Consider the following 24829-nt stretch of genomic DNA (forward strand, 5'->3'; position numbering starts at 1 on the left):
GATTATTTTAAGACCAGACGGGGGGAGAGGCCCATATAACGGCCCTTATGTGCCCCCACGGCCATGTTAGGAACAGGAGGAGAACCTCGTCCTAACGTGAGCAAAGTTGGAAGTCCGATTATTTTAAGATCGGACGGAGGGAGAGGCCCATATAACGGCCCTTATATACCTCCACAGCCATGTTAGGAACAGGAGGAGAACCTCGCCCTAACATGAACAAAGTCGAAGGTCCGATTCTCCTTAGACCGGATGGGGGGAGAGGCCCTACAACGCCCTTATGTGCCCCCACAGCCATGTTAGGGACAGGAGGAGAACCTCGCCCTAATATGAGCAAAGTCGAAGGCCCGGTTCTCCTTAGACCGGATGGGGGGAGAGGCCCTACAACGCCCTTATGTGCCTCTACAGCTATGTTAGGGACAGGAGGAGAACCTCGCCCTAACATGAGCAAAGTCGAAGGCCCAGTTCTCCTTAGATCGGATGGGGGGAGAGGCCCTACAATGCCTTTATGTGCCCCCACAGCCATGTTAGGGACAGGAGGAGAACCTCGTTCTAACATGAGCAAAGTTGAAGGCCCAGTTCTCCTTAGACTGGATGTGGGAGAGGCCCTACAACGCCCTTATGTGCCCCCACAGCCATGTTAGGGACAGGAGGAGAACCTCGTCCTAACATGAGTAAAGTCGAAGGCCCGGTTACTTTTAGACCGGATGGGGGGAGAGGCCCTGCAACACCCTTATGTGTCCCCGCAGCCATGTTAGAAACAGGAGGAGAACCTCATCCTAACATGAGCAAAGTCGAAGACCTGATTATTTTCAGATCGGATGGGGGGAGAGGCTCTCACAACGGCCCATATGTGCCCCCACAGCCATGTTAGGAACAGGAGGAGAACCTCATCCTAACCTGAGCTGAAATCGACTACATCAGGAATAGGAAGAGAATCTCGTCCTGACGCCAACTAAGATCCGGTCATTCAAGACCAGATAAGAAAAAGAAAACCTTCTCGATGGCCCCTCCGCGCTCCCGCGACCTCGCTAAGAGCAGAGAGAAAACCCTCACTCGAGAAAAGAAAAAGAAAAAAGGAGAGAAGTTAAAAAGGAAAGCGACGAACTACACCAGTGACAAATGAAAAATAAATTACGTCAAAGATACAAGGGACCTCGTCTTCACGAGGATGGGGATTCTTATCAAAAATCCCCAGTCTCCAAGAGGGCTCTCAACACAGGCCAAGGATAAGATGGCTTCCTCAAGGTGATGAGAAGTTCAGACCCCCGAGCTCGAACTCCGAAAGGAAGTGTCAAACTCAAGTGGCCCCGGACAAATCTGCGGCCATAAACAAAAGGGACAGGTCAATGCGACGATGATTGGGTACCTTCGAATGACATCGATATCGAGCAAGGCAAAAATAGAAAGAAGTTCGACAAACGACAACTCAACACATGAGTAGAAGAGGTAATAGAAATTTTCTTTTTCATTTCATTAGCTAAGTATGCATTACAAAGCCCTGAAGGCTGAAAAAGAAAGACGACAAGAAAAGCAAACCAACGTGGCGACGACCAGGAACCTTCAGACAACATCGACATTGAACAAGACAAAAAAAATAAAAGAAGTTCGACAGACGACAATTTAACACAAAGTGCGGACAAGGTAACAAAAAATTTTCTTTTCATTTTGATTAACAAGGTATACGTTACAAAGCCCTGAAGGCCAAAGAAAGAAGAACAATACAACAAAACCTGAAAAGAATACATTAGAGACCGCTTCAAGCTTTCGACTTCTCCTTCCAGTTCCATCTTTCTCAGCAGTATTTCCCAGTACGTATGATGAACCCATCGACTCTCACCCTCTGCCTCGTTCCGCCCCATTGTCAAAACCCTAACCCTAAGGAGAAAAGAGCGGGATAGAACTCAAGGGGCGGCGACGGTGATGACGGCGGTAACGACGACCTGCTTCAAGAAGAATCGGAAGTACCCCGGTGGCCGCGGTAATGCCAGAGGCATGCACCACCACCATATTCTCTCCGATAATTACCATCCCAGGTACATCAGCGAGGTCAGCATGCGCTACTTCTACCGCCCTCGCAACAAGTTCTACTGTTCCGCCGTCAGCACCAATCACCTCTGGTCCCTCGACCCCGACGACATCAAGAAGCCCGCCGCAGCTTATGACGGCAACCCCACCCCCTTGACCGGTGCCGCCCCGTTCAACGACTTCAAAATTCTCAGGCTGGATGCACTCACCGGCCAGTTTCATTATTAAATCCCTGTTGTTAAAGGAATTCTCTCTCGAGTCCCCTTCGAAGCTGTGGGAGCCTTCAGTGGCAGCTCGACAGCCGCTGAATTTGCGGGCCACCGTTTCCCTTCTCCTCCTCCTCTCAATCTGTGGCATCCCCTCGAGACGGACCTCCGGGGCAGAAGCCCTGATGGGAGAACTCCTCGAAAGGGCTTGGGAAACTGAAGGCTCAGCGTCGTAAGGGACGTCGACGGCGAGGGCCGCCCGGGCAACTTCTACGTCCGTGCCTGCAACAAGAGAAAAGAAAGAAGAAAATCCCAAAAAATGGGAAAGATTGCGAATAAACCCTCGAAAGCTAAACAAACAAAGCAAGAAGAGGAAGGAACAACAACAATGACAAGAGAAGTTTCGGGACCAACCTAGATTGGCCCGACGTAGGTGGGGATCCGACGGAGATGGCGGGGATTGACGCAAAGAATGCCTAGGGTCGAAAAGGGCGCCGATGGACGGCAGAACTCTCAGATAGAAGAAAAGTGCCAACTGGACTCTCAGGCAAAGTGAAGTTCCTGGAGGGAAGGAGTGGGTTTAAATAGGCAACAGGGCATGGCACAGTCATGATGGCGGATATCCCTAGGCCAACCAATGCCCGCCATGTGTCCCACTCACCATGGCATACGGTTGACTGCTGACAAGGCCATTATTGCATGGCACTTGGGACAGCGCTCCAGTGGGAATTTTGAAAAGTCTCTTCGGATCGCCCCGATTTGAAAAGACTCCGACATGCGTACATTAAATGCTAGGATATCTGAGGGCGATCGCGCACAGAATTCAAGGGAGCAACTTCGACTGTGAAAATTTCTCTATACTTCCTTCATTCGAAACTCGAACTCGAAAGTAGGGGGACTGGTGTTGAGTATAAAATACCCTCCAGTCGAAGTTCGTATAAGGAGTGACCTTACCGGGACTCTACCGACGTCCGACCTTGGGCGACATCTTTTCGAACCTCTCCGGCAGTCGAGCTTCCGCAATGTTCTCAAGTTCTGCCGACGGATAAACTCCCACAGCTTCTTCCACAAGTGTCGATCGGATTCCCCCGACGGACGAACTCCTACCGCATCTCCCGGGCTTCTCCAGCGATAAGCTTCTTCGATCGTCTATCAGGCTGCTCCAAGTGCTCTCTGGATTCTACTATCGGCCGACCTCCTACAAGGGTCAACCGTTCTCCGGACCTCTTCTAGATCTTTTCCAACAGGATTCGATCGACTCCAATCTGAATTTCTTCCAGAACTTCATCAGTTCGTCAGTGGCCAAATTTTTCCAACAGCAGATCTCCACGACGGACGAACTCCATCCAAGTTTCTACGGCGGTCGACCGCCTTCTGGATTTCATCTGAGCTCCTACGGGAGCCGGACTTCTCCCTTGAACTCCTACTGCAGGTAGACTTCGTCCGAGCTCCTACGGGAGCCGGACTTTAGCCCTGAGCTCCTATTGCAGGTAGATCTCATACTAATTCTTACAAGGGCCGGACTCCGAACCCCCACCGCAAGCGATCTACTCCGAGCTTCTACTGCAAGCGATCTACTTCGAGCTTCTACTACAAGCGATCTACTCCAAGCTACCACTACAAGTGGTCTACTTCGAATTTCTACTACGAGCAGTCCACGTCAGATTTCTACTGTAAGCCTCCACCTGAGCTTCTATTGTGAACAAATTCCTTCCGAATTTCTATTACAGGTAGGCTTCGGCCGAGCTTCCTCAACAAATGATCCCCATCCGGACTTCTACGAGAACCAGACTCCGATCGAACTTCTGTAGCGGACAGATTCCGGACGAACTCTTACGACACACGAGCTCCAGCAGTCGGACCCCTCCAGTGGGTGAACCTCTCCAGCGCCATCCGACATCCACTGTCGGTCGACCTTCTGTCGGATTCTGCATGAAACCGAACTTCGTCCACAGAAAGCCCCTGACCGAGCTTCTACCGCAGATGACCTTCGCCTGTAGTACTAGCACCCAAGGCACCCAACGGTAGAAGGCTCGCCAGCAACATCCGAGCTCCTCTTAGACGGAGAGCTACCCCTCTCCACCAGACACCTCAATCGAGCTTCGGCCGACGAGCCTGGACTCCCTGGCAGGCCACAGTAATGGCCACGACTCTGCTCCACTTCCTGTAACGAATCCCATGCGGCTCCATCATGCTCTGGCAAGTCACGACAACGGACATCACTCCACTCTCCACAACAGGCTCCATGTGGCAGGCCACGGCGATGGCCACGACCCCACTCCACTACTCTCTGTAACAAACTCCTCATGGCCCCGAACGGCCTACTACTAGGCGGTTACAGATATCGCTGTCAATCTGTTACGCCTTCCGCCTATAAAAAGGGGACTCCCAGATACGTTATCCTCTAAGCTCTAATCTCTATCTCAAAACTCTGCTAAAATTTTCATTCGAGCACTCCATTCTTGTTGAGGTAGAAAACTGACTTGAGCGTCGAAGGGTCTTGCCGGAGCACCCCCAACTTCGGTTTAAACTTTCTTTGCAGGTACCGGCGGCGACCGCGACTCCCTCGACTCTAGCTTCTTCGATGCCGGTGGATTTTTGCACCAACACAACCATTATTAACCTAAAAAACTAAAAAAATCAAAGCTAAACAATGTTCATTAAAACATACTTCATAAATATCATCAAACAAGAATGCTAATAAAACATAAGATGAATTATATTCCATAAACTAGCCTCCACTCTTTCAAAAAAAAATTAAATACTATTTTTCCCAACTCTTGAAGACAAATAAAATAATGAGCTACCAGCTAGTAACACTACCATCTCTAGTTGGATTGATTCAGGAGAATTTTCAGACTCGATATAGATCACTTTAACCACTATAGATGAGAATGGATAGAGTCCATGAGCAAAATTTATTATATGTAGAAGCTTGAGTTGCAAGTTAACATTATAGATGCCATAACTTAGTCATATGATGCCTAATTAAGATGTTTTTTTTTTAAAAAAATATTGGATAATTTTTTGAGATTTATGGTATAAGATCTCAAGCGAAGAGATCCAAATTTCTTTTTTCGACCTTTAAATAGATTGTTTAAACCAAAAGTTTCTTTTTTAGATAAGACTTTGACAAGATGTATCTTTTAATCTGAGCAAAATCAAATAGAGCTACAAAAGCTTCAGGTAGAATTGATGTAAAAGTCGAAATCTAATTTCCAAAGAATTTTAGCTTTTCAATTTTATTTTTACTAATCATGTCTATTTTAGAAAAAAGAGTTCTATTAAAACTAAAAAGAAGAATGCGATTTGAATTAAGGATGGACCTCACCATTACAAATAAAGATTGTATACGTTGCCTTTAAATTATCAATGAAAGAAAAGAGGATCTAATTAGCCTTACTTTCACCATTGTTTCATCATCTTCTAATTTTTTTAGAGATATTCGAGTGGAATGAGTTGATAAATATCTTCCTTCTTTCTAATCATAGATCAAGAATATAAATAAAAAAAAAATTTTTGTTTGTATATCCTCTTAAATATATGAAATTATATGACTATCTTACAAAATCAATATTTGTATGTACATTCTCATAAAATATATATTTTAAGTGCATGCTCATTGATTTATTTATTTATTTTTTATGGCTACCCATGCCATCTAACATCATTAAGAAATGGGCAATCTAAAATTAAAATGACTGAAATATTCTTAATGGATAGATACGTAAAACAAAAAATTTATAAGGATATGCATATGAATTTTTAATAAGATATATATAAAATAAGAAGTAATTTTTGATAGGATATATTAGTAAATTTTTCATCCGTAATCTCTTGATCCGTCATCCATTAATTCGCATCTCCACCGACCAAGAGTCAAATGTCAAAACAACAGCTCACATTTTAACTGACGGTATGCGGACTTTTCATAGAAGACGGTGACCTACTTCTTTGCCGCCTCCAAAACTGGGATGGCCATATTTCTCCCCTTCTAGATGTTGTTATCCTCACCCCATTCCCGAAGCATCCAACATTAGGGAAGGGTGTCGTCGCCCCTTTCCAAGTACTAACCCCTGACCATTTCCGAAAGATTCCCCTGCCGCTTCACGTCATTGTAATTTATTCTGTTGGAGGGTGTATCTACACCAACCAAAATGCTATAATCATAAGATCAAATCTACCATTTATCAGCATGAAAATTTATGCCATGATATAGCATATTTGATGTGACAATAGATCGTGAAGCCATCTAGCATGTGAGAAGGGTGAGGATGGTGATTTTGAAGAGGGGAGAGATCAAAATACACGAGTAACAAGATTTCACTTTGGTAATTCTGCCCACTTCCTTAAGCCCAAGTGAGGATGGTGAACTTCTGCCCAACAACCAGGTGGCTCGAAACCATAGATTTTCTCTAACCATGGGCATAAATGATTAGAACAAGAGAAGCAAAAAATAATAATTAAAAAAAAAAGATTAACGTGATTAGAGTCTAAATTTAATTTGGTTTCTGATGGTAAAAAACCAAATTGGGGTTTAGCGAGGTAAAAATGCTATCCAACGAACCAGCAGAAACTAACAAGGTTTTTCTCGTGCTGAACTTTAAAGCAAATTGCACCAGCCCTCTTCTAGACTTTGGGTCAATATGAAATTGCATAGAATTCATCAAGAGCAATTAACTTCATGAACAAAAGAATTATGTATTCTAATCCAAGTCAAAATATTAGTGTTCTTTTGAAAGAGACCAAGAGAGCTCCAAATATTTTAGGGATGGAAATGATCAAGTTTTGGGGTGTCTTATGTCAAGAATTTGTGGAGCAAGCATTCGAAAAGAAAGATTATATGGGTGCTTGCGAATGACATGAGAAAAGAATATAATATCCAGCTATTTTGACCCATGGGCTGACTCGAAGAGGCCCAAACCCATGGGTTTCACATGCGCGTCATGCGATAGGAGGGAGAAGGAGACCCGATTGGGAGTCTTGTTCTCCCCCATTTCCGATGAGATGATATAATCAGCCTATCTATTTTGGGTTGAAAAATCCTAGATGATTCAACTATATATCGATGCCATCTTCTTCCTTTGGATTCCACTTCAAATTTTTGAAGAAATTCCACTGTTTTCTTTGGGAATTTTCTTGGTTGGTCACTGGGTAAAGGATTGCTGGAATCTCCTTTGTGATGTTGCTAGACCAAAATAGACATCTTCCCTCTTATGTGACCATTTATGTGCTTGAAAAGAACATCCCGAGAACTTTTTTAGAAGTATCACTAGGTGTACCTTAGTACATACTTGGGATGATCGCAAAGGAGACTTGGTACCTCCTTGCATGAGCAATTTAAAAGAATGGTTCCAAATATTCTTGCGGGAATATCTTGTGGCAATCGGGCTTGTTGACTTACCCAGCCCGCATCTTCCAAAAGCTCGCCAAAATTTCAGGATGAAATTTTTAGTTTGTGGATCTTTTGATCTTATTAAGAAGGAAAAAAAACTCAGGAATATCTTTTTCTTATTTTTACAGGGTTTGGGCCGGGCATATTGGGTTGATACAGGCGATACTCAAACAGACTTCTCAATTCACGGATTTAAAATAAAATTCAGTCCAAATTTTATTGGATTATCCAAATATATCCTTAATATCCATTTTATCCCCCATGGCACCGTCAATATTTTTCATATTTGAACGTCCGTAGCGGTAACCCCGGAGAGCAATAGGATAATTGTGTGACTACAAGCTTTCCTTTTCCGTTGCATTATGTAAGTGGCTCCCCTGAAGAGCCAACATAATGAGGAGGTATCAGAATAAATTAAGTTTTGCTCTTATTATTTCTACCAAGAGATTTGATATTTGAGCAGTTGTTTTTATTTATCTATCGTCAGTGTACGGTGGGACTGGACAGGGGAGAGCGATTGCTACTTAAATTTATTTACTTAAGCAAGATCTTTCCCGTTTCCCTCTGTTGCCGAGACCACTCCCACCAACTCCGTCATGATATGGTAAAAAATTAGATATCGTGTCATAGGTGTGTGTCATGAGACACGTGTGTCACTTAAGCGATGCCTACTAATATTTTTTTTCCCCCTTAACTCCTCCAATAGCGAGGATAAGAACAACGGCCACCATGCTTTGTAATGGTTGCGCAGCTGCATGTTACTCGACCCACTTCCATGTCTTGTTAAATTGTTTTTTTTTTTTTTTTTCTTGGTACATATGTCTATTATATTACATGCTACATGTAACATTCTTGGTTGCTGCCACTTGCTCAGTTTTCTCTCTCTTTAGTACCCACTTCATTTCCTTGATACAAATATATGACATCCCTTTTTTCTTTTTTATTCAACATTGTTGTTATTATTATTTTTTTGGTAAGAAACTCAACATTGTTATTTGATGTGCAACATTCATATGCATAAACTATTATCCTTTTTAGTTTAATCTTCATATCCGCTGGAGACTTTTGATTCTTTTTCAAATCATTGAACAACCACAAGGAAATAGGCTATTATTTTTAGGGCCCCATTTGATAGCTTATCTTATCTTTTTTTTTTTTTTTTTTTGCCCATAAATCAATAAAGAGTATACTCATAAACTTTTGTATTTTCTTAAATTATATGTAATTTTTTTAGAGAAAGCAAAGGTTTATTATTTGCAAAAATAATTAAAATAGAAGCAAGAAATGGATAAAGTTTTATGCACATATTGTCATTGGAAAAACAAAAATACAAAAACAATAAAGGTGCTACACATTGCAAATATTTTATGTTCAACAAATCTGATCTAGGCAAAATTAATGTACTAGTCCAAATATTATTAAGAAAAAAGGCCCTCAGCTTCTAGAGGTTGCTGTTTCCATAATAACATTATTTTTGTTACAATGAGAAGGAGATCTGCACTCTGAGAATATTGGCATCACCAAAACCCTTTTTGTTCTACTGAAGTATAAGTTGGTTTGCACCGTCCCAAAAAGACTTGGCTACTAAGTTGTTAGAAGCTCATGGGAGCCCTTTGATTTTCTTATTTTACAGTATAATTAACTTGCCTAAGTGCTGCTTCTGCAAGTTTTTTTGGATACATCATAAAACAAAAAATTATTACATTTTTTTGGGCATGATGATTTTGCTAACCAAATAGAGGGATGCAACTCGAGATAGACCAATTGAAATCAAGCCTATATATAGAATCCAAACTTAGTTGACATCAAGCCAAATTTTTTGATTCAAACTTGAAGATCTATAAAATGTATGACAAACTTAATAGCTCATCATGTATCCAGCTTGGAGTGCAGGGGTGCGCGCGGATAGACTGGGATCGGTCCGTGGGCAACATTCACACCAAACCGTCTTAAATCAATTTTTTAAAATTAAAATTGAAATCAAATCGATCACATAAAAAAAATTTATGAGTTGTACGGTTCTTATCACTAGTCTTTTCTCATGGTTGGGTTGTTAGCCTGCCAGTTTTGTGGAGAGTTATCCTCCTAGATCAAAATGATAAGTAGTCTAAATTAGCTTGAACTAATATATTCCAAATATATTTTGGTATTATTGTAGCACTATGTATGATTTAGAAGAATCACCGAACTCGGTGTGGGCTATTGTGATCATTATGAGTGGGGTTGGATAGAGTTTAGGACAAGATTTGTCACATTAAGAAGTCAAATTTCAAGCTAAACTTCCGAAAGTCATAACTTGATTATATAACATCAATTTTGATGAGTTTTTGTTAAAATTGGATAATTTTTCGATATCTATAATATGATATTGGGTCTTTTAAGAAGTAAGGCTTCTTGTGATCATGTCCAAATCTATCATTTAAGATTTGAAATGGGTCGATTAAACTAAAAGCTTTTTTTTTTTTTTGGATAAGACTTTGACTGGATGTGGCTTCCAATCCGAGAAGAATATGACAAAGCATCAGCAAGTATAGTTGATTTAGAAGTCAAAATTTACCTTTGAAGAATTTTAGTTTTTTTAGATTATTTTAACAAGAACTAAGAAGAGTTTGATCCAATTTATGCAAGGACGGACGTCTTTCTTCTTTTCAATTGGATCAGTCTACGTAGATAATGATCTTATTGAGGCCACATTGATCAATGAAGTTAGTTTAAATTTTAGCATTCAAAGCATGTTTTGGTATACTTGGCTACCTATGTTGGTCGGGAGGGTGGGAAAAATAGCACCCACCGGCATGTGAAAGAATGTTTGAAGGCACTCTGGATTGTTATATTATTATCGGCATACTTGGTTCTCTTGTGTAGGCAAGAGGCCCCACCTCTCCATATCAAAAGGAGAACAAAAAGAAAAGTTTTTTCCTCCGCTCTCTCTAGGCGCATGGAAAGACCAGTGTAGTCCAGCGAATCCAGCTAAGCAGGAGAATCCCTGCCCCGCATCCCCACCGCCCGACTGCAACAATGCAAGACAAAAATAGTTGCCTGCAAGTAGCTGAGGGAAGTCCTTTCCCTAAATAATATAAAAAAAATTATTTATTTAAATAATATAAAATCTAATTTATTTATAAAAGTAATGCAAAAGAGAGAAAACGTCATTTTGAATAGTATTTTCTTTTAAGCCACGTCATCCATATTTTTCACGTAGAAATCATCCAAAAAAATAAAAAATTAAAAAATATCATTTTTAATTATATTTTTAAAAACGTCATTTTGAATGACATTTTTAAAAACACCATTCAAAATGATATTTTCTAATTTTTTTCAAAAAAAAAGAAAAAAAATGAAAAAAAATAAATTTTTAAAATTTTAATTTATAAATAAATAAAAATTCTAATTTTAAATAAAATTAAAAATATAAAAATTTAAATTTTTAATTCGAATAAAAAAAATAATTTCAGATGATTTTTTATTTTCAAATTAATTTTTTTAAAAAATATATAAACAAAAATTTAAAAAATTTAAAAAATAAAAAATATCATAGAAAAAGAAAAAAAAGAGAAAGAAATGTGAAAGTAATAAAAATTAAAAATTTAATTTAAAAAAAATAAAACTTTAAAATTTAATTCAAAAACATCATTTCAAATTCTTTCCAAAAATGTTCAAAAAAATAAAAAATTAAAAAAACAAAAAGTGCCATTAAAAAATCAAAAAAAATAAGAATTATAATTTAAAATTTAAAAAAATAAAATATTTAAAATTGAATAAAATAAAAAATATTATTTCAAATTACTTTCCTAATTTAAAATTAATTTATTTAAAAAATATCCCAAACAAATAAAAAAATAGCTTAAAAAAATTTCATAAGAATAGAAAAAAATAAAAAAAATAGAAAAATTATATAATTATAAATTTGAATTAAAAAAATATTAAATTTTTAATTTGAATTAAATTTTGATAAAAAAAGAAATAACATAAAAGAGTAAAAGAAAGAGGAAAAAATGTGAAAGAAAAGAAATTTGTAAATATAAATTTAAAAAAAATAAAAATTTTAATTTTAATTGAAATAAAAAATATCATTTCAAATTACGTTGTCCATTTCAAATTATTTTTTAAAAAAATTATCTGAAGAAAAGAAAAAAAATATTATAAAAAATAAAAAATATCATAAAAAAGAAAAAAGGAAAAAAATAAAATAAAAAAAAATAGGAATTGTAATTCTAATTGAAAAACAAAATTTTAAATTTTAAATTTTAAGAAATAAAAATTTTAATTATAATTGAAATAAAAAAATATCATTTTAAATAACTAAAAAAATGGAAAAGAATGGGAAAAAATAAAATATATAATTTTAAATTTAGAAATAAATATAAATTTTAATTTTGAATAAAATTTAAAATATAAAAATTTAAATTTTTAATTAAAATAAAAAAGATAATTTTAAATTATTTTTTTCTTTTCAAATTTATTTTTTTAAAAATATCTTAAAAAATATTAAAAAATTAAAAAATTAAAAATATCATAGAAAAAAAAGAAAGAAATAAAAATTATAAATTTAAATTTTAAAATATAAAAATTTTAATTAAAAATTATTGCTCCTTGAATTGATTTTGATGATTACAAAATATTTGAGGGGATTACTAATGATTTTAGCTTGAAAAATGATTTATTGTATTTCAGAGGCAAAATCATAATTTTATCAGACCTGATTCGGAAGCCTCAAGAGCAAGAACAAAAGATGTGTAATCTATTGGAGGTAATTTCAATATTTTTGAAAGTATATCTTGTAAGAAAATCAGGTTTACATTTTTGAGTCGACCCCATGAGTCGACTCATGGCTAAAAGGGATGAACGGTATGTAAAATTTTAGCTGGCACACTCTGTGAGTCGACCCCATGAGTCGACCCTTGGTATGAGTCGACCTTATGAGTCGACAATTGCTGCTCTGCAGACCAAAATTATAAAACAGTCATTTTCTGCTCTTTTCTACAGAGGTCGACCCTATGAGTCGACCCATGAGCATGAGTCGACCTTATAAGTCGACCCCTGTGACGAAAAATTTCTGCAATGGCTAGTTTTTAATCCGTTTCGATTGCAAAAAATTGATGTAAAAAAATTATAATTCTAATTCAACAATAAAATTTATAATTTTAAATTTTAAGAAATAAAAATTATAATTATAATTTAAATAAAAAATATCATTTTAAATAACTAAATTAATTTAAATTTAATTTTTTAAAAAATATTCTAAATAAAAGAAGAAAATACCTAAAAAATGCCAAAAAGATAAAAAAAATGAGAAAAAAAATATAATTTTTAAATTTTAAATTTAAAAAATAAAAATTTAATTTTAATTCAAATAAATCAAATTATTTTCTCCTTTTAAATTTTTTTCTTAAAAAAATATTTCAAAGAAAATCTTAAAAAATTAAAGAAATAAAATATACCATAGAAAAAGAAAAGATGAAAAAGAAATGGCAAAAAAATATAAGGTATAATTTTGAATTTTAAAAAAAAATTAATTTTAATTCAAATAAAAAATATCATTTCAACTTACATTTTCCATTTAAAATTAAATTTTAAAAAAAATATCAAAAAAATAATAAATTAAAAAATAAAAAGTACCGTAAAGAAGCCATAAATATAAAAAATAGAAAAAAATTATAATTATAATTTTAAATTTGGAAGAAATAAAATTTTTAATTTTAATTAAAATAAAAAATAATTCAAAAAAAGATCATGGCCATTGTGAAGGTGAAGTAGTACCAATTGAAGAAGTTATCAATATCCCTCCTTCCGGACTCCATATGGAGATTGAATTGGTCTACACTAAAGATTAGGTTGCAAGGCCGAATGCTTCCACTCCAATGATTAACAGAACAAAGCTGCAGAAGAGGACTGCAAGCTACCCTGATGATGGGCTTGCATATTTTTGGCCTTTGTCACATTGCAGAGGGTGCAGATTGGAGATTGCAGCAGTGAAAATGAGAACAAACATGTCCTTCAATGAAGGCAACAATAATGGTCAGAATAAGAATATTTACTAATACAATCTCATAAAGATTTTTCTTAATTTATATGATTATATATAAGCTTTCACCTTAACTTTCAAGCTTGATACTGTATGTGCAGTTGCTATCATGTTTTGAATTTTCTATCAAAATCAAAAATATCTTTGCTAAAATATATAAATTAAAATTAATTATTAATTAGAAATCATAATTATACATACTAGTTCTTGCATATATATAGATTAATAGGTGGAGCTCCCCTCCCCCTACTTTTCCCTTTTTAAAGAAAACATAATTTAGAGTCAGCTAGTATTACATATATGGAGATTTTTGTTGGGACTAGTGTCCCAAAGTCAATCGTCAGTCTGTTGACGGTTGTGCTCATTTTTATATATGTACATGAATTATGAATTAACAAAAATTATTTTGATATTTTTCATCACAAAATATTTCATCTTCTAATGAACTCCTATGTTGTGGTGAAGTCTTTAGAACTATTTAGACTCGACAAAGGAGGATTTGTCGTTTAGTCCTTAAATCTATTCGCGATCAAATGATACGTTGTTATCAAAGACGACAATATTTATCAAGCATAGGTCGTTGTGTGCCATATAGGTTGGTTGTCCTCTTAACTAATGAGTGTGGAGACACTAGTATGGCATACAGGTGAGATGTAAGGGTACATCTGCACTGAACGTGACTGACTCCGGAGCTATTTCTGCTGTCAAGATTTGTTCCGATGGAATATGGGTAAAATATCCCTCCGACCTGAGACCGCCATGACTTGCAAGCAACTCACTGTACTTAGGCACTGGACTACCTGAATTTCTAATTCAGTGACGGAAGGCTGCTGGGTGTAGTCAAGTACTTAACTTATCGATGCGTGTGTCAAGATGGGATTGACCACTCCAGTTTAGGAGCTGTGTATAGTCGTATTTTAATTTAGCAAAGCCTTAGCCAGGGTAGTCCTTGTGAGGAGTCACAGGACTGTTTGAGTTGAGCACGATTCGGATGATCTAATCAGGGTGGACAGTTTAACCCTGAGTCATCCTAAACACAGAGGTCAAAAGGATGAATTATACAGTAACCATATTCACGTAGGTTCTGAGTGTTGCGATTGCGACTATTCGACCTATCCGATCATCGGGTACCATTGCTAGATGGTCACTTCGATTAGTACAGAAATTGGTTCCTATGCTACCGGCTTAGGGTCGAACCTGCGGGGTCACACACATTAGAGGTTCCTATCTAATCTGATAGCTGGTGAAGAGTCCTTCATGTTTGAAATTCTGTGATCGAGAATCAAGATTCTTTGATCACGAATTCCACACATTTTGGGTACCGGGGTCAAGAGTCCCACTGGTTTGGGACTCTTCGATCAGGGTTACATATCGATGAATTCTGATGCCCGATTACCCATCAGATTTGGACTCAATATTTATGAGAGATTTAATTAATGATTTGATCACTAATTAACTCAATTTGATTGAGTAATTATTTTTGGATCAAGTCCAATTGAATTGGATTCAGTTGGGTTTGACCCGATTATGTTAAGAGTTGACCTAATCGTCGAGATGGTTTGGTCTCTGATTTGATCAGGGGTTGGGCTTAATCAATTTCTGATTTGATCAGAATTTTATTGAGCCTAATTAAGCCTAATTTAGTTGGGTTTAAATTAGTCTAATTGGGCCTAACTTATTTGGTTCAATTAGGTTGGTTTAAATAATGAAACCACCATGACCCATTCTCCCTGCGCCACCTCACTTCCACTGCACCCATTCGAATTCACGAGAAGGAAGTTCTCATGAATTTTTCCTCATGCAAAGCCCTCCTCACTCCCTACTTTAATGTGCCAAATGAGTGGATAAGGATGATTGGTTGGCCATTCAAATTTTGAATTTGAATGAGCAACCAATCTTAGCGCCTTGACCTTATCCTATTTTAACACCCTATTTATTACACGAGAAAATGTTTCTCATGAAATCACTCATGCACAAATTAAGCCACACCCTCCTCTTCTCACGCCCTTAGTGGATAGGGATAAATTAGTTTCCATTTGAATTCAAAATTTGATTTGAATTCAAATGTGCAATTACTCATCTTTATCCTCTCACGTGGATAAGACCTTGGTTGTTGTTTTAAAAGGAGGAGAAGAGTGGGGCGTGTGCAAGAAAATTTTTGAAGAGAAAATCTAGGCATGAGGAATCCTTGTGTGCAAGGTGAAGGTCTATATCCTTCCGAGAGAAAAAGAAAGAAAAGAAAGAAAAAGTGTGCGCAGGGTTTCAGTGAGTTCTTCAGGGTTTTAGCCTGGAGTTCGGGAAGTGAGAAGTTGAGCTATGAGTGTCGTGAGCCACCAAATTTTAGAAAGATCTTCAATATTCTCTCAAGCACGTCTGCTGACGATCCAGAGTATCCAAAGAATCGACAGACATCAATCGAAGGAGTTCGATCAGCATCGGCCATCGAAAGGGCTCTACAATGAGCTAGCACTCGTGAGGAGTCGATCAGACTGGGAGCTTCGTGTGGATGATCCACAGAGGTCAGACATGCTGTGTGGCAGCATCGCGATGATCAGACTCTTCCGACGGTGATCAGATTGCGGCGATCTACTATCCGCATAAAGGTATTGTGTTCTGAACACATTACAGTAAAGTGTTTACTGTTCAAATTTGAATTTCAAATTTAAATGTATGCATGCTATATATCATATTTAGATCTTAGTATAGGGTAAATTTTTATTAATTAATTAGATTAATTAATAATTTTTACTGTAAAATAGTGATTTTGAAAAAGTTTTAAAATTATCATTTTACCCCTGCACTGAATTTTCCACAAATGGTATCAGAGCGGGTTCTTAGATATGATATATATATTTGCATGCGTAGATTAAGTTGTAATCTAAAAGTTTAAATTTAAAATTAAAATTTAAAATTTGAAATTTGAATTTTGAAAGTTGTTCGAAATTCAAAATTCAAAAATTTGAAATTCAAAATTTAAATTTTGAATTTTAAAATTTGAAATTTAAAATTCAAAAATTCAAAAATTTGAAATTCAAAATTTAAAATTTAATATTTGAAATTTGATTGAAATTTCAAATTTAAATTCAAAATTTGAAATTCAAAAATTTGAAATTTGAAATTTGAAATTTATTTGAAATTTAAAATTCAAAATTTAAAATTTGAAATTTGAAATTTGAAATTTAAAATTTAAAATTTAAATTTTGAAATTGGTATATTTAGATATACTTGATCCAAGTAGCAAGTAATCGAATTGAGTTGGTTGCCATGGCCGTCCAGTCATAGGAGAAAAGTAGGGTTTAAAGGCCCTCTCTTCCCATTCGATGGGTTCCTATGGTGGTAGGGGTGCCAATGCAATTATATCCATGCAAATAAAGTAGCAAAGAAATATTCATGATTTATTTTGATTGAGTTATTTTCTGTTATGTAATTAGCAATAGGATTGACATTTATGAAATCTGCTGATCTATTTGTGTAATGAGTCAACATATTTGGTGGACAGAAAATAAAATCTTTCAAATTTAAAAATTATTTTCAAAATACCAAACCCTAACCCATCAGTCAAATACTTAATTAAAAGAATTAAGTGTTGTCTAGTAGGTCTAGAATTGTGAATTAAGACCTAAGACAATTGCATAAACTTGTGGGTCAATGGGTTAGATGGATTAGGTCCATAATTGGGTTAGACCTAAGGTTAGCTTAAAGAAATAGACTAAATTAGAGTAATTGGTCAAATCTAATCAAAAGTTGAATTAGATTAGGTCAAGGATACTCTAGACTCAACTCCAATAGTTGTAGTTGAATGGGTCCATGTCTTTAACTAGACCAAGATGGACTTAATTCATGGCTACGCGGTGGAACCCTATTTACTAAGTTGATCAAATTAAAACTAATGAACCGGTTGGTGTCTAAGGTAAGTTTGGCAGTTTGACCAGTGGTTTTTAAGTGGGAGCTACTCGCAGTGATTTGATCTCTGACGAGTTAATGGCTTATCCCCACCACTGATCTCACTTACCTGGCCAACTTGGTTAATTAAGTTTTGATTAGATCACTTGGTGATTAGGGCTCACCCATGTCATTAGGTAAATCAGTTTGACTGATTTAGGTGCTCCTAATGCCAGCTTTAAGTAAATCCTTTTTAATCTGACTCGATGAAGTCAGTGGGAGGATTGAAATTGGCTGGTTAATTTTTTCTCTTCTATTCTTTAATAAAATCCTCAAAAATTATTAGGTCTAAAATTATTAAGTTATATTGATAACTAAGTCATAGCCTCCCATTAAGTGAGTGATAATGAGTCCATTAGTTTAATAATCATTGGAGGCTCAAAGGCCTAGTGCTTATTGACTAATGGAATTATCATTCATAGTATGATAATTTGGTTTGAGTCTTTCTGATGGTGGTCAGGTTGGCCGGCCAAAGTCGGGCTTAATCATTTATTGATCCGATTCACCAAATCAAATCATGTTAATGGTTGGACCTAACCAGATTTTTTCAGTGGAGGCCAAAGCCTACTGATTAGGTTCTGGAGCAAAATTAATTACTAGAAGTTGTTTAGAGAAATAACTGGTTATGAACCTACCCATAGATGCATATGGGTTGACCAACCAAAGTTGGACTCATGTGTAGTCTGTGTGGATTCTAGTACCCACTAAGGAATTAAAGTAATTCCTCGAATTGGAGGTTGAGGCTACCAATTCGTAAAAATACTGAGAGAAACTTTAGACTAAAGTCCAAGTCTTTAGTATTAATAATTTATGTACTAATATAGGTCTGGTTTTCCTTTAAGCAACTATGGCCACTACCCTGTCGCTCCGGTCATTATTAGATAATGACAAGCTCATGGGACCTAATTTCGATAGGTGGTATCAAAAATTAAAAATCATCTTTGAGCATGAGCGGATCCTTTATGTAGTAACAGATCCGGCACCTGAAGAGCCAGCCCTGAACGCTAGAGGGACGGTCCAAGACACTTACCAAAAGTGGCTCAATGACCGCACCAACGTTCGGTGCACAATGCTGGCAGTAATGAATGATGAGTTCAGCCGCAGGTTCGAGAACGCCAGCCACAGGAGATGCTTCAAATGTTGAACGACTCTTTTGGCACACCTGACGACGTTGAAAGGCACAAAACTAGTTGTGCCATTTTCAATGCTCGGATGAGGATGGAGCCTCAGTCACTGATCATGTACTGTACATGATCGAAATGATTGAGCGCTTAAGTAAACTGGGTTTTCCCCTGCACGAGCAGCTCGGTAAGGATGCGATCCTTAATTCTCTGCTCAAGTCCTACCTTCCCTTCCTTACTCATTTTCGAATGACAAAGCCTGCAGTGAACTACCACGGCTTGTTGGGTTGCTACAGAACTTTGAGAAGGATCACCAGCTCCATAAGGAGTCGGTGAATGTTGTGGGAGGGTCTTTTTCTGGTCGTCGATCCTTTAAGAAAGGAAAGAAGAACAAGAAGAAGAAGAATAAGAAGGTGCAGCTGCATGTTGGGATGTTTGCACAGGGTCAGACCAAGAAGGCAAGTCCGACCAGAGCCAGGCGGAGTGCTTCTTTTGCAAGAAGCAGGGGCACTGAAGAGGAACTATCCTCTATACATTGCCTCACTGGACTCGAACAGGCCAAAGAAGAAGCAAGGTACTTATATGATAACACCTTGTAACTTTTTTATTTATGATACTACTGCCTGGGTATTGATACCGAAAGTCCTTATCATATTTGCAATTCGATGCAGGGTCTGCAGGTCAGTAGGAGATTTGATGAAGGCGAGAGGTTCCTGAACGTTGGAGATGGAAGCAAAGTTTCAGTTCTAGCATTAGGAATCATGAACCTTGTAATCAATTCTTGAAATATAATTCTAAGTGAATGTCACTATTGTCCAATCTTTTTATTAAATATTATTTCTATAGGCCTTTTGGCCATGAACAGTTATCAATTTTTAATAAAAAGAAATATTTGTAATATCATTTTGAATGGTGTTACAATGTTTGTTGGACAACTTAATAATAGAATTTACTTTCTATCACAACCTGTTAATGTGGTTCAAACCTCCAGTAAACGTCCTAGAATAGATAATGTGTCAGATGTCTACCTTTGGCACTGTAGGCTAGGTCATATCAATAAGAACAGGATAAACAGGTTGGCTCAAGAAGAATTCTTGAAGTAGATGATTGTGAATCACTTTCAACCTGTGAGTCCTGTCTTCTTGGTAAAATGACCAAGTCACCTTTTACTGGAAAAGGTGAGCGAGCCAGTGAACTCTTGGGTCTAGTACATTCTGATGTATTGGACCCATGAGCTCAAGTGCAAGAGGTGGATATTTCTACTTCATAACCTTCACAGACGACCTATCGAGGTATGGGTATGTCTATTTAATGAAGCATAAGTCGGAGTCATTTGAAATGTTCAAACTATTCTGAAAAAAGGTAGAAAAACAAACTGAAAAGTGTATTAAAACTCTTCGATCTGATCGAGGAGGTGAATACCTTTCCAATGAGTTTCTGACATATCTTGGAGAGAATGGGATTCTCTCTCAATGGACTCCTCCTGGAACACCACAGCATAATGGTGTATCTGAAAGGAAGAATCGGACCTTGTTGGACATGGTTCGATCCATGATGGGGTTTGCTGGTCTGTCGATCTCTCTCTGGGGATATGCGCTCGAATCGGCTTGTTACCTTCTAAATAGAGTTTCGAGTAAGTTTGTAACCAAAACGCCATATGAGATATGGATAGGACGTAAGCCAGTATCTCGCACCTTAGGTTTGGGAGTGTCTGGCTTATGTTAAACGTTTAATTACGGACAAGCTAGGACCTAGGTCTGACAAGTGTAATTTTATAGGATACCCAAAAGAGACCAAAGGGTATTATTTTTACCTGGCTGATGAGTAAATGATGTTTGTCAGCCTTAAGGCAATCTTTTTGAAAAAGGAGTTCCTTGGTGAAGGGACTGTTGCCTCTAAGGTGAACTTGACGAAGTTCGACAGGTGAAAAAACCGACACAAGTTGCTGAACCTGAATCGGATTTGATTAGATCAAATTCGGAGCCCATTGTTCAAGCATCCTTAAGGCAATCTGGTAGAGTACCACGTCAACCGGACAGATACTATGGTTTCTTGATCCGGGACAACGATCCTATCAAACTTGATGAAAACGATGAAGATCCGATCACCTACATGGATGCAATGCAGAGACCCGACTCTGAGAAATGGCTAGAGGCCATGAAATCGAAATGGAGTCCATGAAGGTCAACGATGTGTGGACATTGGTTGACCCACCCGAAGGAGTAAAACTCATAGGATGTAAGTGGGTCTTCAAGAGGAAGAGGGGCGCAGACAGAAAGGTGGAAATCTATAAAGCCCGTCTGGTTGGCAAGGGATATCGTCAATGTTATGGTATAGACTATGACGAGATATTTTTTCCTGTGGCAATGCTCAAATCTATTCAGATTATGCTTGCGATAGCTGTCCATCTGGACTATGAAATCTGGCAGATGGATGTGAAGACAGCTTTCCTAAACGGAGAGCTGGATGAAGAGGTGTATATGATACAACCTGAAGGATTCACATCCACTGATGAGTCTAAGGTGTGCAGACTATAGAGGTCCATTTATGGACTTAAGCAGGCATTCCGGAGTTGGAACATACATTTCGATAGAACGATCAAGATGTATGGCTTCGTTAAGAATGGAGAAGAGCCCTGCATTTATAAGTAGGCTAATGGTCCAGTAGTAGTATTTCTTGTATTGTATGTGGATGATATTCTCTTAATCAAAATGATGTCCTTGCATTACATGGAATAAAGATTTGGCTGTCGTCACAGTTCTCCATGAAAGATTTGGGAGAAGCTTCTACATCCTAGGGATGAGGATCTATAGGGATAGATCTAAAAGGCTGCTTGGTTTATCCCAGTCTACGACATAGATACTATGCTGAAGAGGTTCAGCATAGAAAATTCTAAGAAAGGCTATCTACCGATAGGCCATGAAATTTTTCTCTCGAAGAGGGATTGTCCGACAACACCTCAAGAGAGAGAGCGTATGGATAGGATTCCATATGCTTCGATAGTGGGATCTATCATGTATGCCATGACATGTACATGATCAGATGTGGCATACTCACTAGGGATATTGAGTAGATACCAATCTGATCCAGGGGAGAATCACTGGAAGATTGTTAAAACCATCCTGAAGTATTTAAGAAATACTAAGGACCAGTGGCTTGTTTATGGTGAATCGGACTTGAGACTTATAGGATTTACAGACTCTAGTTTCAGTCTGATCATGATGACAGCAAAAGTGTATCGAGATTTATTTTTATCCTTAATGGTGGGGCTATCTGTTGGAAGAGGTCCAAGCAACACACAGTGGCTGATTCAGTTTGCGAGGCGGAGTATGTTGCTGCATTAGATGCTGCCAAAGAAGCGGTGTGGCTGAGAAAATTCATCACCGAGCTTGGAGTAGCACCCTCCCTTGTTGGTCTAGTTCTGCTCTACTGTGACAGCTCTGGAGCTATTGCTCAGGCGAAGGAACCCAAGGCATACCAGCGGACGAAGCATATTCTGCGCTGCTACCATCTCATCCGGGAAATTATGGATCGAGGTGAGCGTATGGGTAGGATTCCATATGCTTCGATAGTGGGATCTATCATGTATGCCATGACATGTACATGATCAGATGTGGCATACTCACTAGGGATATTGAGTAGATACCAATCTGATCCAGGGGAGAATCACTGGAAGATTGTTAAAACCATCCTGAAGTATTTAAGAAATACTAAGGACCAGTGGCTTGTTTATGGTGAATCGGACTTGAGACTTATAGGGTTTACAGACTCTAGTTTCCAGTCTGATCATGATGACAGCAAAAGTGTATCGAGATTTATTTTTATCCTTAATGGTGGGGCTATCTATTGGAAGAGGTCCAAGCAACACACAGTGGCTGATTCAGTTTGCGAGGCGGAGTATGTTGCTGCATTAGATGCTGCCAAAGAAGCGGTGTGGCTGAGAAAATTCATCACGAGCTTGAAGTAGCACCCTCCCTTGTTGGTCTAGTTCTGCTCTACTGTGACAGCTCTGGAGCTATTGCTCAGGCGAAGGAACCCAAGGCATACCAGCGGACGAAGCATATTCTGCGCTGCTACCATCTCATCCGAAAATTATGGATCGAGGTGACGTGACCTTCAGAAATTAACGGAAAGGAGAACCTGGCCGACCCATTCACTAAAGCCATTGCGGTGAAGGAGTTCGATGACTACAAGTCGAAGATGGGTATCAGATACTGCATCGATTGGCTTTAGGCCAAGTGGGAGATTGTTGGGAATAGTATCCCAAAGTCAATCGTCAGCCTGTTGACAGTTGTGCTCATTTTTGTATATGTACATGAATTATGAATTAACAAAAATTATTTTGTCATTTTTCATCACAAAATGTTTCATCTTCTAATGAACTCCTATGTTGTGGTGAAGTCCTTAGGACTATTTAGACTCGACAAAGGAGGATTTGTCGTTTAGTCCTTAAATCTGTTCGCGACCAAATGATACGTTGTTACCAAGGACGACAATGTTTTCAAGCATAGGTCGTTGTGTGCCATATAGGTTGGTTGTCCTCTTAATCAATGAGTGTGGAGACACTGGTATGGCATACAGGTGAGATGTAAGGGTACATTTGCACTGAACGTGACCGACTTCGGAGCTATTTCTGCTGTCAAGATTTGCTCCGATGGAATATGGGTATAAATGTCCCTCCGACCTGAGACCGCCACGGTGACTTGCAAGCAACTCACTGCACTTAAGCACTGGACTACCTGAATTTCTAATTCAGTGACGGAAGGCTACTGGGTGTAGTCAAGTACTTGACTTGTCGGTGCATGTGTCAAGATGGGATTGACCACTCCAGTTTAGGAGCTGTGTACAGTCGTGTTTCAATTTAGCAAAACCTTGGCCAGGGTAGTCCTTGTGAGGAGTCACAGGACTGTTTGAGTTGAGCACGATTCGGATGATCTAATCAGGATGGAAGTTTAACCTTGAGTCGTCCTAAACACAGAGGTCAAAAGGATGAATTATACAGTAACCATATTCACGTAGGTTCTGAGTGTTGTGATTGCGACTATTCGACCTATCCGATCGTCGGGTACCATTGCTAGATGGTCACTTCGATTAGTACAGAAATTGGTTCTTGTGCTACCAACTTAGGTTTGAACCTGCGAGGTCACAACATTAGAGGTTCCTATCTGATTGATAGCTGGTGAAGAGTCCTTCATGTCTGAGATTCTGTGATCAAGAATCAGGATTCTTTGATCACGAATTCCATATATTTTGGGTACCAGGGTCAAGAGTCCCACTGGTTTGGGACTCTTCGATCAGGGTTACATATCGATGAATTCTGATGCCCGATTATCCATCAGATTTGGACTTAATATTTATGAGAGGTTTAATTAGTGATTTGATTGCTAATTAAGTTAATTTAATTGACTAATTATTTTTGGATCAAGTCCAATTGAATTGGATTCAGTTGGGTTTGATCCGATTAGGTTAAGAGTTGACCTAATCATCGAGATGGTTTGGTCCCTGATTTGATCAGGGGTTGGGCTTAATCAATTTTTGATTTGATTAGGATTTTATTGAGCCTAATTAAGCCTAATTTAGTTAGGTTTAAATTAGTCTAATTGGACCTAACTTATTTGGTTCAATTAGGTTGGTTTAAATAATGAACCACCTTGACCCATTCTCCCTGTGCCACCTCACTTCACTGCACCATTTTAATTCATGAGAAGGAAGTTCTCATGAATTTTTTCTCATGCAAAGCCCTCCTCACGCCCTATTTTAATGCACCAAATGAGTGGATAAGGATGATTGGTTGGCCATTCAAATTTTGAATTTTGAATGAGCAACCAATCTTAGCACCTTGACCTTGTCCTCTTTTAACGCCCTATTTATTACACGAGAAAATGTTTCTCATGAAATCATCATGCACAAATTAAGCCCGCCCTCCTCTTCTCAATCCTTAGTGGATAGGGATAAATTAGTTTCCATTTGAATTCAAAATTTGATTTGAATTCAAATGTGCAATTACTCATCTTTATCCTCTCACGTGGATAAGACCTTGGTTTGTTGTTTTAAAAGGAGGAGAAGAGTGGGCGTGTGCAAAAAAATTTCTGAGAGAAAATCTGGGCATGAGGAA

The 24829-nt window shown here is 37.9% G+C and overlaps 1 protein-coding gene across 1 annotated transcript; it reads left to right on the forward strand.

Annotated features, from left to right (window-relative positions):
* Positions 1-1920: 1920 nt before the first annotated feature.
* Positions 1921-2253, forward strand: LOC140855797 (large ribosomal subunit protein uL15y-like). Its single transcript, XM_073252654.1, has one exon. The coding sequence runs from the start codon at positions 1921-1923 to the stop codon at positions 2251-2253; it is 333 nt and encodes a 110-aa protein (XP_073108755.1).
* The last annotated feature ends 22576 nt before the right edge of the window (positions 2254-24829 follow it).

Source organism: Elaeis guineensis, chromosome 1 (assembly GCF_000442705.2).
Source record: "Elaeis guineensis isolate ETL-2024a chromosome 1, EG11, whole genome shotgun sequence".
In the NCBI taxonomy this organism is placed as follows: Eukaryota; Viridiplantae; Streptophyta; class Magnoliopsida; order Arecales; family Arecaceae; genus Elaeis; species Elaeis guineensis.